At 44.8% G+C, this 13,982-nt stretch overlaps 1 protein-coding gene across 1 annotated transcript in view; it reads left to right on the forward strand.

Moving 5' to 3' along the window:
* The window catches only part of LOC108403796 (regulatory factor X8), a 59,543-nt gene that overhangs the window by 18,924 nt on the left and 26,637 nt on the right, over positions 1 to 13,982 (forward strand). Inside the window, 2 exon segments of the mRNA XM_073215015.1 lie at positions 11,327 to 11,449; positions 12,023 to 12,076. Coding sequence (XP_073071116.1) covers positions 11,327 to 11,449; positions 12,023 to 12,076 — 177 coding nt within the window.

The following is a 13,982-nucleotide window of genomic DNA, read 5'->3' on the forward strand; positions in this document are numbered from 1 at the left end:
TACATCCATACAGTGAAATACTATACAGCAATAAAGAGGAGCAAACTATGGACACAATAGCTTGGATGAAGCTCCAATTATGCTTAGTGAAAAATCTATCTCAAAAGCTTCCATACCATATGATTCCACTTATAAAACACTTTGAAATGACATCATTTTTTAAAAATGGAGGACAGCTTAGTGGTTGCCAGGGGTTAGGGACCTGGATGAGAGAGAGCAATGGATGGGTGTGACTATAGATGGGCAATAGCACGGACCTCTGTGATGATGAAAATGTTCTATATCTTGTCTGTGGTGAGATCCATGAATCTTCATAGGTGACTAAATTGTATAGAACTAATTATACACATGCAAATGAGCTGAAGTAAAACTTGAGAACTTTGAGTATGATCAATGAGCTGTACCAATGTCTGTGTCCAGGTTGTAGTGTTGTAGTTTTGCAGAATGTTACCACTGGGGGAAACTGGGCAGAGGGTAAGAGGAAGCTCTGTAAAGTAGTTCTTACAACTGCATGTCAATCTACAATTACCTCAATGAAAATTTCAATGACAAATAATACATCAAGCCTAATCCTACAATCCAGGACAATCATGATGACGAGTCCCATGATGGTACCCCTACGGTCTTGGCCCACCCACTTCTCTGGGCCATATCTCCAGAGGTCTTCTTTCCTTTGCTCACACCCATTCTCTCTTCTCACAGAGCTGGGTCTTGCCTTTATTTCAAAACACTCTCCTGCACTTTTATCCATGTGGAAGTTGAATGGCAGCACAGTTATTCTTCCTCCTGAGATGCGTTCATTGTCCACAGCACCCTAGCCCAACAGGGCTCCTTGGCACAAGGGGACACGCACGACAGAGGAACCACAGAGCTCAGGGCAGGCAGCTGCATCTGCTTGGGGCACATTTCCACAATCGGATTTTCAGAGTGTGATCTCTCTGGTGCTTAGAACCCAGAGCAGAACCCCCAGCAAACAACAGATGAGTATTTGAATATTTTCATCATTCCCCAAAGTTGAAAAGAAATATTTGCCTGAGGGAGGAATAGGAATCTGAAATTCTGTTTTGTATTTGTTGTTGTTTGTTTGTTTGCTTCAAAAAAGAGTGTCCCTGGCTAGAAGCCTCTTAGAGGGGAACACACACTCCCCAAGGGCAACTCTGAGTCCCTGGGCTGTGCACAGGCCATCCAAGGACATCTTGTTTGTCTTTATTTTTTTCTGGACCTCATGTTAAAGAAACAAATGGAAGCACCAATAAGAGCACCAGCCTAGAGAGATCTGGCCAGGAACCAGGGCTGGCAGCAAAGGGGTGGCTTCGTAGGATTTCTTCACCACCAACACCATCACCAAGCACTGCAAAGAAGCATATAATCTAACTGAAATAAATTTAGTCTCAGAATCAGCCCCTGTCTCCTGTCTGTTGCCCTCTGAAGCCCCATCAGTGTGGAAATTCTGATGCCCAGGCCTCCATCGCCAGCCACCCCGCCCTCCCCTGCCACCCGCAGAGGCAGCCAGGTGGGATCCTTACCTGCGGACCTGAATAGGTGGCCCCGGAGCAGTGCACCAGTCCCGCCTGCCAAGGGCACTCGTTTGCACTTGGTGAGCTGGAGGTTTGGGGTGAATCTCTCTACAAATTGCTGAGGCAGCGTCTGCCCTGAACAAAGAGAGATCGACGACGTTTGAGTTTTAAAACAAATGAAAAGCTTGAGGCTATTTTTTTCCCCCAAAACGGGAAACGACTATAAATATGCAGTGTGCTCCATGTGAAAAGGGCCCCTTCACGAAATCCAGAGCGCTTTCTCTCCCAGCTCCCCTCTCCAGGGCAACATCATTTTACAGGGAACGGGCCTCCCCAGAGTCCATTCTTGTTTAGCTGGCAGCCAGACGGAGACTCGGACCTGGGTATAATCGCTGACCTAGAAACTCACAGAAGAATTGAGGCCAAAGTTTAAAATGCTTTATTATTGTCTGGGGGGTAAGTGGGGGAGTGGGAGGAGAGAGAGAGAGAGAGAGAGAGAGAGAGAGAGAGAGAGAGAGAGAGTGTGTGTGTGTGTGTGTGTGTGTGTACACACGTGCAACATTGTCACATCTAGAGAAACAGCTCTGCTAACTCAGTTTTACTCTCTACCTCTTAAGAAAAAAGTCCCTGGTTAATGTGTTTCAAGGAAAACTTATACATCATTTTTCAATGGATGAATCCCTGTTCTACTGCATGTAAATTCTGAAATTTATTGTACCTGAGCGTCACATTTCTCTCAGGATATATGGAAACTAACCCTTGCCCTCATTCTTACACACATGCACACGTACACGCACAGCATTTCCAACTTAGCATATTGAAGGCCTTTAAGCAGCTTCTGTAATTGTGCCTTCCATGCTCTGTGCCTTTGTTCTTCCAGTCCTTTGTTCTCCTGCCAGCTCGTGAGCTCAGGGGGCTGCCTCTGTGGGCCCTGAGCCTGCAGACTCCAGGGCTCTGGGGCCACAGCTGGCTAGTTGTGCTGACAAAGCAGAAAGGCAGCACCCTTGAGGAGTGCAAGTTCACAGGGGCTGCGGGCCTGGCCACTGTGGCCACCACAGACCAGTGATGTCAGGGAAGGCCGTGTGGGCCTTCAGAGGCTCCAGCACCCAGAGAGCTGCTTTTCCTGTGTTTGTGCAGCCTGGGCACCTGCAGGAGCTGAGCCTGCCCGGCTCTGATGAGCCCAGAGGGCCTAGCTCAGCGACTAATAAGGTGTCCAAGTTGTGACCCGCCTTTTGGCCCTGTCCACCCTACGGTTTTCAAGTCTGGTTAGAACTTGCTAATGTTAAAAAAAAATTGCATGACCTGGTTGTTGTCTAGCAGCTCAAAAAACATGTTATGTGGAGAATTACGCCCTAGACTACACCCTTTGCTTGGAAAAGGCTTGAAAATCAGGTCCCGCTTTTAGGCTCCTAAAGACTCAGTGGTCCGCGCATCCCTCATTCACTGTGTCCAAAGAGACACCCCCACAGTGCAGCGTCTATGAGGAAGCTGGACTTCCACCTACTGGGTTTTGCCTCAAGAAGGTGAATGTGGATGAATGAGTTCAACCCTCCCAAAAGTGCCCCACAGGTCATCATTTTGCAATTAAATTGTTCATAAAATCTAATGGGCCAGGATATAGTTCAGCAGGATAAAAGCAACCCCAACAAAGAAAATGACGAATCCTCAACACTCAGCAAAACAGTTTTAAACATAAGGTGGTTCTTTTCCATCTGAGTTGTCCTTATTGTGTGCATTATTTTTTATATATAGCTTACAAGACAGAAGAGTGGAACAGGCACTAGAGATGAGGTCCTGAGCTCTACAGATCCTCTTTTCCCATAATGTAAAATGGGGATAAGAATGAATTATTATCTACCTACCTAACGGATTGTGAGAATTAAGGGAAATCAAGTCAAGCACTTAGCAGTAAGAAAGAGCTCAGTATATTTTAGTGATTAGTATTAGTAGCATGAGCAAAACTATATTAAATAAAGCTTTTTGCAATCACAACACATGCCCTTACGTGAATACATATATTTACTATTATAACTTCAGATACAAAAATATTCCTCAAGCTAAGGGTGTCTTCTAATCAGACCAAAATAATTGATTCATTGGCCTTGAGTAAGAATTGAAATTGGAGCCCTTGATTGGAAGATGAAGTACCTTTGCTCTGTAATCTGACACTAAGCACATGTGGCACATGAAGTAGGTTTTATTACATTTTTAACCTCTTACCTTTGTAATTGCTCCAAGTTGCACTGCTGTTAGATTGCTAATCATGATGCCAAATGATGTAAATGAATGTCTAGATTAATGACAAATGATGTCAAAACCTGAGGATGTGAATGCAAACTGTAGCTGGACTAAAAGAAAGTCAAAGGCCAAAAGCATATTAAACTAACACTGCATTTGAAAGATTTTATTGAAAAAAAAAGATGAATTGTGTGGCCTAACATCATGTCTCAGTCCTCCTGAGGCTGGACCTCACTTTACCCAAGTCAATCATAAAAACTAATAAAGGTGAAATGTGGTTCTCACGCTGTGTCTACCCTGCACTGAGCTAAGGGGACAGTGCGCAGGGCCCCAGGAGGCCTCCCTCCATGCTCTCTGGTGAGGCCAGGGAGAGGCTTCTAAGCATCGCAGCAGCCAGTGTGTTAACCAAGTCTGTAGGCTCTGGAAACTGGGAAGTCTTAGGGGTCATCAATTCCCAACCTCTCCCTTTATGGGGTGGAAAGTTGAGGCCCTCAAAGCTCAAGCAATGTGTTTAAAGCCACGTAGCAAGCTAGGGGCAGAGCTAGACAAGGACTGTGCTGTGGGAATTCACAGCCTTCTTCCTTCCCTGGACCTTCTCTATCTTGTTCCAGTCACAGCTGATCCTTTCTGGCACCTCCTAACTCCATTCCCTTCACCCTAACATCCTAACATCCTGGGCCAGGCCTGGGCTGGGCTACGTGCAGCAGGAGCTGAAGAGACAGCTTACAAGGGACACAAGTGACCTCACTCTGCCAACTCGCCTCAGAGCCCCTCCAGCACCACGGGCTTCAGCCTCTTTCTCTGTCATCACCGTGCGGCTCCATTAAAGCGTGTCAGGCCTCAGAGAATGGTGGGAGAAGACCTCCTTTTGGACTGGAAGCCCTTCCTTCACAGGCCAGCCCTAGATGTTTGGTGTGGTTTTCTTAATGCCATATTTTAGCAATGACTGTGCTTTTGATCAGAACTAAAAAATGTCCCAAATGATTGAATCAGAACCATTTGCAGGAAATGACGCAGGGGCAGTGACCCCCAGAACACAAGGCCGTCCTGCCTGGCATCCTGAGAGCTGGAACTGTCACCCCCAATGCTGCTTTGGCCTCCTCACCCCCACCGTCCCTCCTCCTGTGGGTGGACCCGGGTGGGGAAGGGATGTGTCTGTGGGGCACCCATCTACCACATCTCATTTCTAGCCCAGCCCAGCCTTGCCTGCAAATTAAAGCTCACCCAGGTCCTGCAGGTCCATTTGGCGGGGTCGGCAGATCCTCTGGATGCTGAGGCCCCTGACATGGGCCTCTGTGGATCCCCTCCTGCCGGAAGGCTGGCCGCTGGCAGCAGTTCTCTGCTCCCCCACACTGCGGTCTGGCTCTGACACTGCCTCCTGCTCTCCTTGAAAACATGCGTACCTGTAAGCATCTCTGCTTGCTTGAGGCCTCTCGGAGTAGATAATATTTAAATAAACAAATAGGATCCTACATGCTGCCCTATGCCGTGAAGGATGGACGTGAATCAGGGCATTCCAAAGGCGGGGGAGGACCCGGCGCCAGCCCTGTGAACAAGCGAGCTGCCATTGGCTGGGTGGAGACGGCCGCTTTCACGATAGATGCCCCAGCACTCCACAGAGCTGACAGGTTTTCTTTTTTCTGTCATTGTTTCAATGCACAAAATCCCCTAATTACATGATTCGAAAATAACACAGCGCACAATCCCATGGGATTCTGTCCCCATGTCCACCACACACAGCCCTCCTTGTGGCAAGGAGTTCCCTGGGCGCTCACTCTCCTGTTCATAGCTAGTTGAATTAAACTTATATTCCACACTGAACACATGGAAAAACTTGGGAGTTTCACTTACAAATTCGGAGTAATTGAGAGTATTGCTGTCTACTGATTGGCTTCCAAGCAACTACAGTCCAGGCTGGGGGAGAGGAGGGAGCAGTAAAGTGGGAACTTCCTGGGCATTCCTTGTCTCAGAAACCAGACCTTTAGCTTCCAGATTCCCGCTACTGAGTGTCCAAAGGAATGTCCCATGTAAATTGCTGTCACCATGGAATTTCATAAGTGCTGTCCAAGTACGGAGTCGTGGTAAGTCCCGACCAAAGGGGAAGAACTAACCACACGTGACTTAACACTTCAGCTCATCAAGCTGCCAAATCATAGGCTTGTAAACTGTTGAACTAACAGGAGGCAGGGGATGGGCCCCTGCCGTATGTTCCCTTGACACCCTATCTGTCAGCCGTCATAATCCTCACTCAATGTCTCTGCAATTGTTTGTGAAACATTCTTTCTCCTCCATTGGCTATAACCTCATAGAACAGACCTTGCCTGCCACAATCACAGTTACATCAACCAGGAACTAGGAGCCATGCAACAATATTTGATGAATGAATGAGACATGGATGATGAATGGATGGATGGATGGATGGATGGATAGATGGATGGATGGTTGGAACCAAATACATTCCCACTATGGTCTTGCTTTCATTTTCCAAAGAAAATATGTGAGGCATAACATGCTAAAGCACAAGGGAGAATTGTAGAGATTGTGCTCCCCCCAGTTTAGTTGAAGAAAGCCTTACAAGTGACCTTTAAGACATCTCTTAAAGGCTGATGACCACATGAGTTTATTTAAATTATTTTCTATCACCCCTTAATTCAGTGAACTGATATTTCTGAATTTTCTTCTGTCTCCCTTCAATCTAGGTTTTATTCATTGTTTGATTTACTGTTTGTTGTTTTTGTTGAAAAAATGTCCCAAAATCTGTGTGGCAATGGGCTGGGGAGAAACTCTGTGGTTGACCATACCTACCCAAGACATCGCTGAAATATGACAAATAGATTCCAGCCGTTTCGGAGTTCTCACCTTTGGCCTTGCATCACCCCCCAGTCCATCATGCTATGAGGGGGATATACATCTCTCCCTCCAGGCTAAACACATCCCACATCCTGAAACCCTCTTGCCACTGAGTAGTGTAAAGGGCCTTTCTTGTGGTGATAACAGCTCTTGTTGAAAGACCAAAAGGGTGGCTTTTAGTGGTTTTGTATCCAGACTCTGATTCTTTCTGCCCTGTGTTGAAATTGAGTATTACGTGGAAACATCGATCAGATGGGTGTCAGGGATTCTGCCCAGTTTTCCATGACTTGGGTTGGACAATGGGAGACACGAGCCTTGAGAAGAGAGCTCCTGGAGCTTTGGAGAGTCTGGGAGGGAACGCAGGGCCTCCCTGTGGGAGATGAAGGCATTTTCCTCCATTTTCCCTCCAACCCTCACCTTCCAGGCCTTCCCTGCCTTGCAGACTGTTGGCTCTCCTCCGGAAGCAGAGCGTTAGTCTGCTGCCTTCCTCTTCTCTTTGTAAGTTTATGTAGATTTGAAACAATCAGATAGGACTGTGTTGACTTGGAGCAGACAGAACAGCCCCAGCTCTGAGGACAGTGGGGAGACCAGGAAGGAGATGCTGCCTCCATCAATGCACGTGCCCTGTGCAGGGTGAGGGTCTCAGGCTCCCAGGTCCTCAAAGGCCCACAGTTAAAGGGGAACATGCTGCACTGCACAGATAGGACTGAATCTGTTCCCCGTGACAGACGAATGTCTCCGATGTAGCATATGAATCCAAGAGGTGTGGTGAAGCAGAGCTTACATCTTTCTGTGCATTCTCAGCTCTCCTGTTCTGTGAAGATGCTCTGCGACATCCATTAACTCAGAGGATATAATCATTTCTGAATCAATAATTTTAAAAGCCCCAGATCAGGAAGCAGAAGACTTTATTTCCATGATTGGTTTTTCTCTTTTCACAGGAGCAAGATCTACCCATGACGGCACGATATCCTTGCTTCTAAAGGGAATAAACCTTTAAAAATAAATACTTGGCTGTCCCAGTTACAGAAATTGATTTTTTTTTAAATTTCAAGCAGGTGATAATCGCCAGCTGTGGATAAAAATTTGGAAGAGGCTTTTGAAATAAAAGTTATACCCCATGCAAATAACCCTGCTGTGAAAGAAACTTCATTCCTGGACTCAGAAACAGGTGGCTTACTAAAATTGTTTTTCTGTTATCTGTTCTGTCACAGTGGAGACGTCGTTGCTTTTGAAAAATCTACTAATTATAACAGCATTAGCCAAGAAAAAAAAACAGTGAGTATTGAATAAAATAGACTGACTATGATAGGCCCTGTGATCATCAGTAATTGTTTAATTTGATGCAATTATTTTCCTGTACCTAATGTTTTTATTATGTTTAGCGCTTCACCACTCACCCACTGGACCAGGATTGCTGGGTGTCCCCTGTATCCCAGCCACACACTTGGGCTGGGACAGATGCGGTCCTTATCCTCAAGGAGCATGCTGTTTTGCTGCATATCAGCTGCTTAACTGTGCTTCTTTTGCTGTAATTAAAGAGGGTGGTAGGTTATTGGAAATACATTTATGGGAATGCATCTCTATATTTCAGTTACAGCTCTTTGAATTAGGACACCAGAACTATTAATGACTCATTGATGATGCCATAGGTTCAATTTTACTTAAGTTGGCCAAGATGACATGATAGCACATTGATACCATCTTGTTGACAAGTGCCATTGAATGGACAACCTTTTTAAAAAACCTGTTTTGTGACCAGCACTCTTGAAGGCTGAATGGGGTATGAAGGAAAAGTAAAAACAAACAAATGTGCTCCCTGTACTTAGAATTCAGTTTCATATTTGGGGAGCTAAGAGAGACATGGAACAAAAAGTGTAGTGTTGAATGGGCAGGGAGGGCTGTAGGTGGTCTGGGAATTCCAAAGTGGGAGGAAGGGATAAAGGTTTTTGTGTGCCTGAGGAATCAGGGAGGGCTTCATGGAAGAGGTAGCCTGTGTTTGTTTCCTATAGCTGCTGTAACAAATTAGCACAAATTCAGTGGCTTAAAACAACACAGACTTATTATCTTGTAGTTCTGGAGGCCATGTGCCTGACCCGTGTCTCACCAGGCTAAGATCAAAGTGCTGAGAGGGCTTCATTCCTTCTGTGGGATTTGAGGGAGAATCCACTCCTTGCCTTTTCCAGCTGCCAAGGCTGCCCGTGTTCCTTGGCTCATGGCCCCTTCCACAGTCTTCAGAGCCAGCAAAAGCAGGCTGAGTCCTTCTCATGTTTCCATCTCTCTGGTTCTCTCAGCTAGGAAAGGTTCTCTGCTTTGAAGGACCCTTGTGATTACACTGGGGCCGCCTGGATGATCCAGGGTCAACCTTGAGGATGATCCTCATCTCAAGGTCCTTGACCCCAACTCCAGCTGTAAAGTCCCTTTTGCCATGTAAGGTTCCAGGGATTAGGATATAGACATCTTTAGGGACTATTATTCTACCTGCCACACAGCCCTCAAGCTGGTCCTGGAGGGGTCACCCAGGCCTCTTTTAGGAGGCATTCAGCTTGCATTCATGCTGGCAGGTGTGTGGGCAGTGAGGAGCTGGAGGTGAGGATGTTGTGGAGCAGGGGACTCTGGATGAAGTCCAGTTAGTGGACAGCTCATCAATGCCATGCTCAGGAACTTGGATTTCACCCAAGAGGCTTGACCATTGAGGCATCTTCAGGAGAAGCACAAGCTATGTTTGCTCTGGGGGCAGTAATCCTGGGAGCAGTGTTTTCAAGGATGCAGGAAAGACAAAAAGCATCTGGAAGAAGGTTGGTAGAATGATAATAATTCCAGTGACATTACTTGGATCTGTTGAAAATCCCAAACTGCATTTGATACACATAGAAAATCTAAGTAGAATTTCTTAATTTTTTCTTTGTCTTTTTGCTAAATTATTTCTCCAGAGCAGGAACCCCTCTGAGTCTTTTGTCAATGCTCCTTCCACAGAGAGTCAGACTTTAGTAGTTCTGTATCATACTTTCATTTTAGATTGATTATATTGTGAAGAAAATATTTTAATTCATGATTTTTAAAATGCCTTTTTCCTGAAATATCAGTTCCTTTCACAGGAAAAGCCCTGAGCAAATTGACTTCAGGAGTGGGTGAATTTGCTTTTTTTAAATTAATTTTTGGAATAGCTTACTTTTACGTAGCCTTTATAACAATTTATTAAATTTCCATGGTACTACATTTTCAGATGACTTCTGAACAGATGGAGTTGTGATGTGCTTGCCAGTTGAAATGTAGAGATTTCCGCGAAGTTAGACAAAAAGCAGTCTTCCTGGAACTGGCGTTAACCTGAACGTGCATAAGGCTCGCTTGGGAAGCTGATTAAAATGATAGATTTCTGGCCTCATCTGATTTACTAGGGCCCTGGGGATATGCAACTCTAGTTCCCCGAGGGATTCTGATGTGGGTGACTTCAGGAAACACTTGTGAAACCCTGCCTTTATTGATAGCAACATCAGGCGAACATTGATGAATACAGAGCTCAGGGTGTGCTGTGGGGAAAATAGATGTAGCTCAGGGAGGATGCGGGAGGGAAGGGAGACTAGCCCGGAGGTGGAACCGGACATTCCTCAGTTCTTCTCTAACAGAAGCATTGGCAGTCAGGCCAGTGAACTCCACGACATCGCTCCATCCTGGATGACCCACCAGCCACACCCACCTAACTACAAGGGCGATCCATCAGGTGTCGCCAGATGAAGCCAATCTTTGTAAGTAGTAGGCAGGATAGATATTTTTACAAAGAAGATATGCAGATGGCCAACACACACGAAAAGATGCTCAGCATTACTAATCATCAGGGAAGTGCAAATCAAAACCACAGTGAGATACTACCTCACACCTGTCAGATTGGCTATCATCAAAAACAAAAAATAACAAGTGTTGGTGAGCATGTGAAGAATTGAGAACCCTTGTACACTGATGGTGGGAATAGAAATTGGTGCAGCCCCTATGGAAAACAATATGGAGATTCAAAAAATTAAAAATAGCACCATAAGATCCAGCAATTTCACTCACTTTTGGGCATTTATCCAAAGAAAATGAAAACACCAATTCAAAGAGATATATGCACCCCTATGTTCACTGCAGCACTATTTACAATAGTCAAGATATGAAAACAATCTAAGCATCCATCAATAGATGAATAGATAAGAAGATATGGTACATATGCACAATGAAATATTACTTGGCCATAAAAAAGAATGAAATCTAGCAAATCTAGTAACAATATGGATGGAGCTAGAGGATATTACTCTAAGTAAAATGAGACAGAGTAAAAGCATAGATGATTTCCCTTATGTGTGGAATCTAAAAACCAAAGCAAAGCTGAAATAGACTCATAAATAAGAGAACAAGGGTAGTAGAAGTGTATTTGTGTCATTAAATTATTCCTAGGTAATATTTTTGCTGTCTGTGTGACACATGACCACAAGAGTGATACATTTGGGTGATACATTCGATCCTAACCACTTCCTGGTGACCACAGTCTATAGAGTCATCGAGGAAGGTTCGTATCATTTGCAATGAAATGAGGAACATTGCTGGGATCAGTAATGTATCCAGAGATATGGATAAAAGGTTACATAGAACATTGACTTATGACTATAATCTGATTACCATATAGTTTATATGTGAGAAAATGCATTTTATTTTAAAGAAATAATTCATGTGTAAATGGTTTCCAGTGTGAAAAGCATTCACCAGTAAAGACAGACCCAGCTGGATCCCCTTTGTCTGAATTCAGGAGATGTCCATTCTGGGAGCAAGAACTGGCAAAGGAGTACTCCTGCAAAATGGGAGGCTTGCACGTGGCAGGGGGACTGACTTGTCAGACTTAGAATGCCTAGGGCAGTACATTTCTTTTTATTTTTGTCTGTGATCATTTGTACCAGATGGAATAACATCTGCCTTCTCCAGACCCATGAGCATAAATGCTCCCTCTTGGGCTTGGTGCAAGTCAAAAAATTTAGGTCTTCCCCTCAAGTCCTATAGAAAGGCTCCACCTGGGATCACTTTGTCATCTTCTAGAGTGAGGGCCTCCCCATGACAAAGCAGAGCAGAGAGATGTGGATTTTTAGAAACTGGGACTGAGGAATATGGGGCGGTGGGGTCAATTGGGATTTATCCAGGATTGGTGGCCATTACAGTGGCTGGTACAGACCCTAGAGTGATGACACTGAGATCAGAGCTACATCAATGTTAGGCCAGTAACGCATTTATTACCCCACATCAATAAGAAACACTGCAGCCCCACAGAAGAGCTCAGCTACTGCTGTATCCGAACTGCAACACGAGCAGCCTGAGGCTTCAGAGAGGCCTCTGAGGATCATTCATTCTTGCAATGGCCTGCCAACTGAAATGATTTTCCCTGTCCTTCCTAGATGGCCCTTCTTGCCGATGGATAATGCAACTATTGCCAAGACATTTTACAAAATGTGAAGAATCAAGAACTTGAGAGGGTAGGGTTTTATCTATAAAATACAAGCATTTATGACTCATTATTAACCATTTCCTTTAAAAGGACCCCTCAAGGGATGTTTAGTGGTAATTCATTGGACCAAAGTGGTTAGAATGCAGCTATATCACAGGTAGTGAGTTTTTGAAGGTGATATTTTTATTCAATTTAATCATTTGGAAATTTTCCAAGGTGCTAATGTGAATAACTTTACACTTGTATAATTCATATAACTTTTTTAGACCCTAATTCCAGCTTATTTTGAATAAAGTATTGATAATATTTTTCACCCCAGAATTTTCAATAATGCTAAAGAGGCTTTATATGATATACATGCTAACTGAGAAAGAGGCAAGACTTTGAAGGAGGGAGATTGGATTGTAATGATTGGATTTTATTCTAGAATTGGCTGTGGAAAATGTGAACACATCTTTTAACCATTCTGAATTTTATTTTTTGCAGTAGAAAATGAAAATCCAGGCAAACAAGCATACACTCAAATGAAAGCTTTTTTGATGCTTTAGTGTTCTAGGTACTTCAAGTCTAGGTGATAATATTCCTTCTGCTTAAGTACATTTAGTATGTAGACAGTGTAAAGCATTATAGTTAAGGAGAGACCCAGGATGTCTTCAGGATGGTCCCTTCCTACTAATGCAATGGTATAAATAACCATCCACATAGGATATATAACATATTCCTTCTTTCCTTCATTTGCTCATCACATATTAACTTAATACCTAGCCTGTGACTAGCACCAATTCTGGAACTAGGAAGGTATTCTCCATAGACCTGAGAAGCTTAGAGTCTGGTACCAAAAGGAGCACAATAAGCCAATAAATATGATACAATATGGCAAGTTCTAGAATAGCAGTTTGATCAGACTGTTCTGGGTGTCCAGGGGAAAAGCAAGAAAGAGAGCTGGAGGCTCTCCCCAGAGGAAGCCAGACTGGAAAGCAACATTTCAACAGACAAAATGCAGCAGAAAAGAGCTTCCAGGTAGAACCAGTGGTGTAGGCAAAGGCAGGTGGATGTTCACAGGTCTTCTGGCTAGATTTTCTTATCTCTTAAGATGAGAACCAGAGACTAGGTGGGAAAGTAGGCTGGTGCTAAAAAGGGCTTCATGTGCCCCTGAAGAATTCTGATTATTGAGAAGGTGTTGGGGGGAGTGACACAAGGTTGCATGTTGGAGCGGAGAGGGTGACAGAGTTTTGTCATAGTCACACTGAGACGTGATGAGGGTCAGATATGGAGTAGTGACCATAACACCGGAGAGAAACAGGACAAATTGGAGAAATAATCCTGAAGCAGATGCAACAGCACTTCATGGCCTTGGACATGGGGGCTGAGGGAGTTGGCTGAGCGGGCCCGTGGTCGCTCTCTCATTCTCATCCGGCCCCACCGGCCCCACAGGGCCGTTCTCCGGGGTCACCAGCCTGAGGGTAGAAGCACTAACGGCTCCTGCTCACCCACTACTGTGGTGTTTGTTCAATATTTATGAGTCTCTTTGGAAACATCTTCTTTAAAACTAATGCCCCTGAAGCAGGATTTTAAGTCCGACTCACGGGCAGGTGACTCTGGAGCCAGCCCTCACTGCCTTGACAGCCTGCATACCAGAAAGGCTCCCCACCCAGAGTCATTGGCAGGGGCTGCGGGGCCTCAAAATAGCCGAGCCTGCAAAGATCCCAGAAAGGCAAGAGTCTTTATGAGCTGGTATCTCAGATTGGCTCAGTGACAGTTTGGAAAGTCAACATGGGTGAAAATTAAGGAAGCTGCCATATGTTCCTCAGCAAAAATTGTCCTTGTCGTTAAGGACGGCTCCTATGCAGAATCACACCCGTCCCCTTTGTTTACACAGTTCCCAGGGGAATTACACTTGATGTCAAGGA

The sequence above is a fragment of the Manis javanica genome, chromosome 1, assembly GCF_040802235.1.
Source record: "Manis javanica isolate MJ-LG chromosome 1, MJ_LKY, whole genome shotgun sequence".
In the NCBI taxonomy this organism is placed as follows: Eukaryota; Metazoa; Chordata; class Mammalia; order Pholidota; family Manidae; genus Manis; species Manis javanica.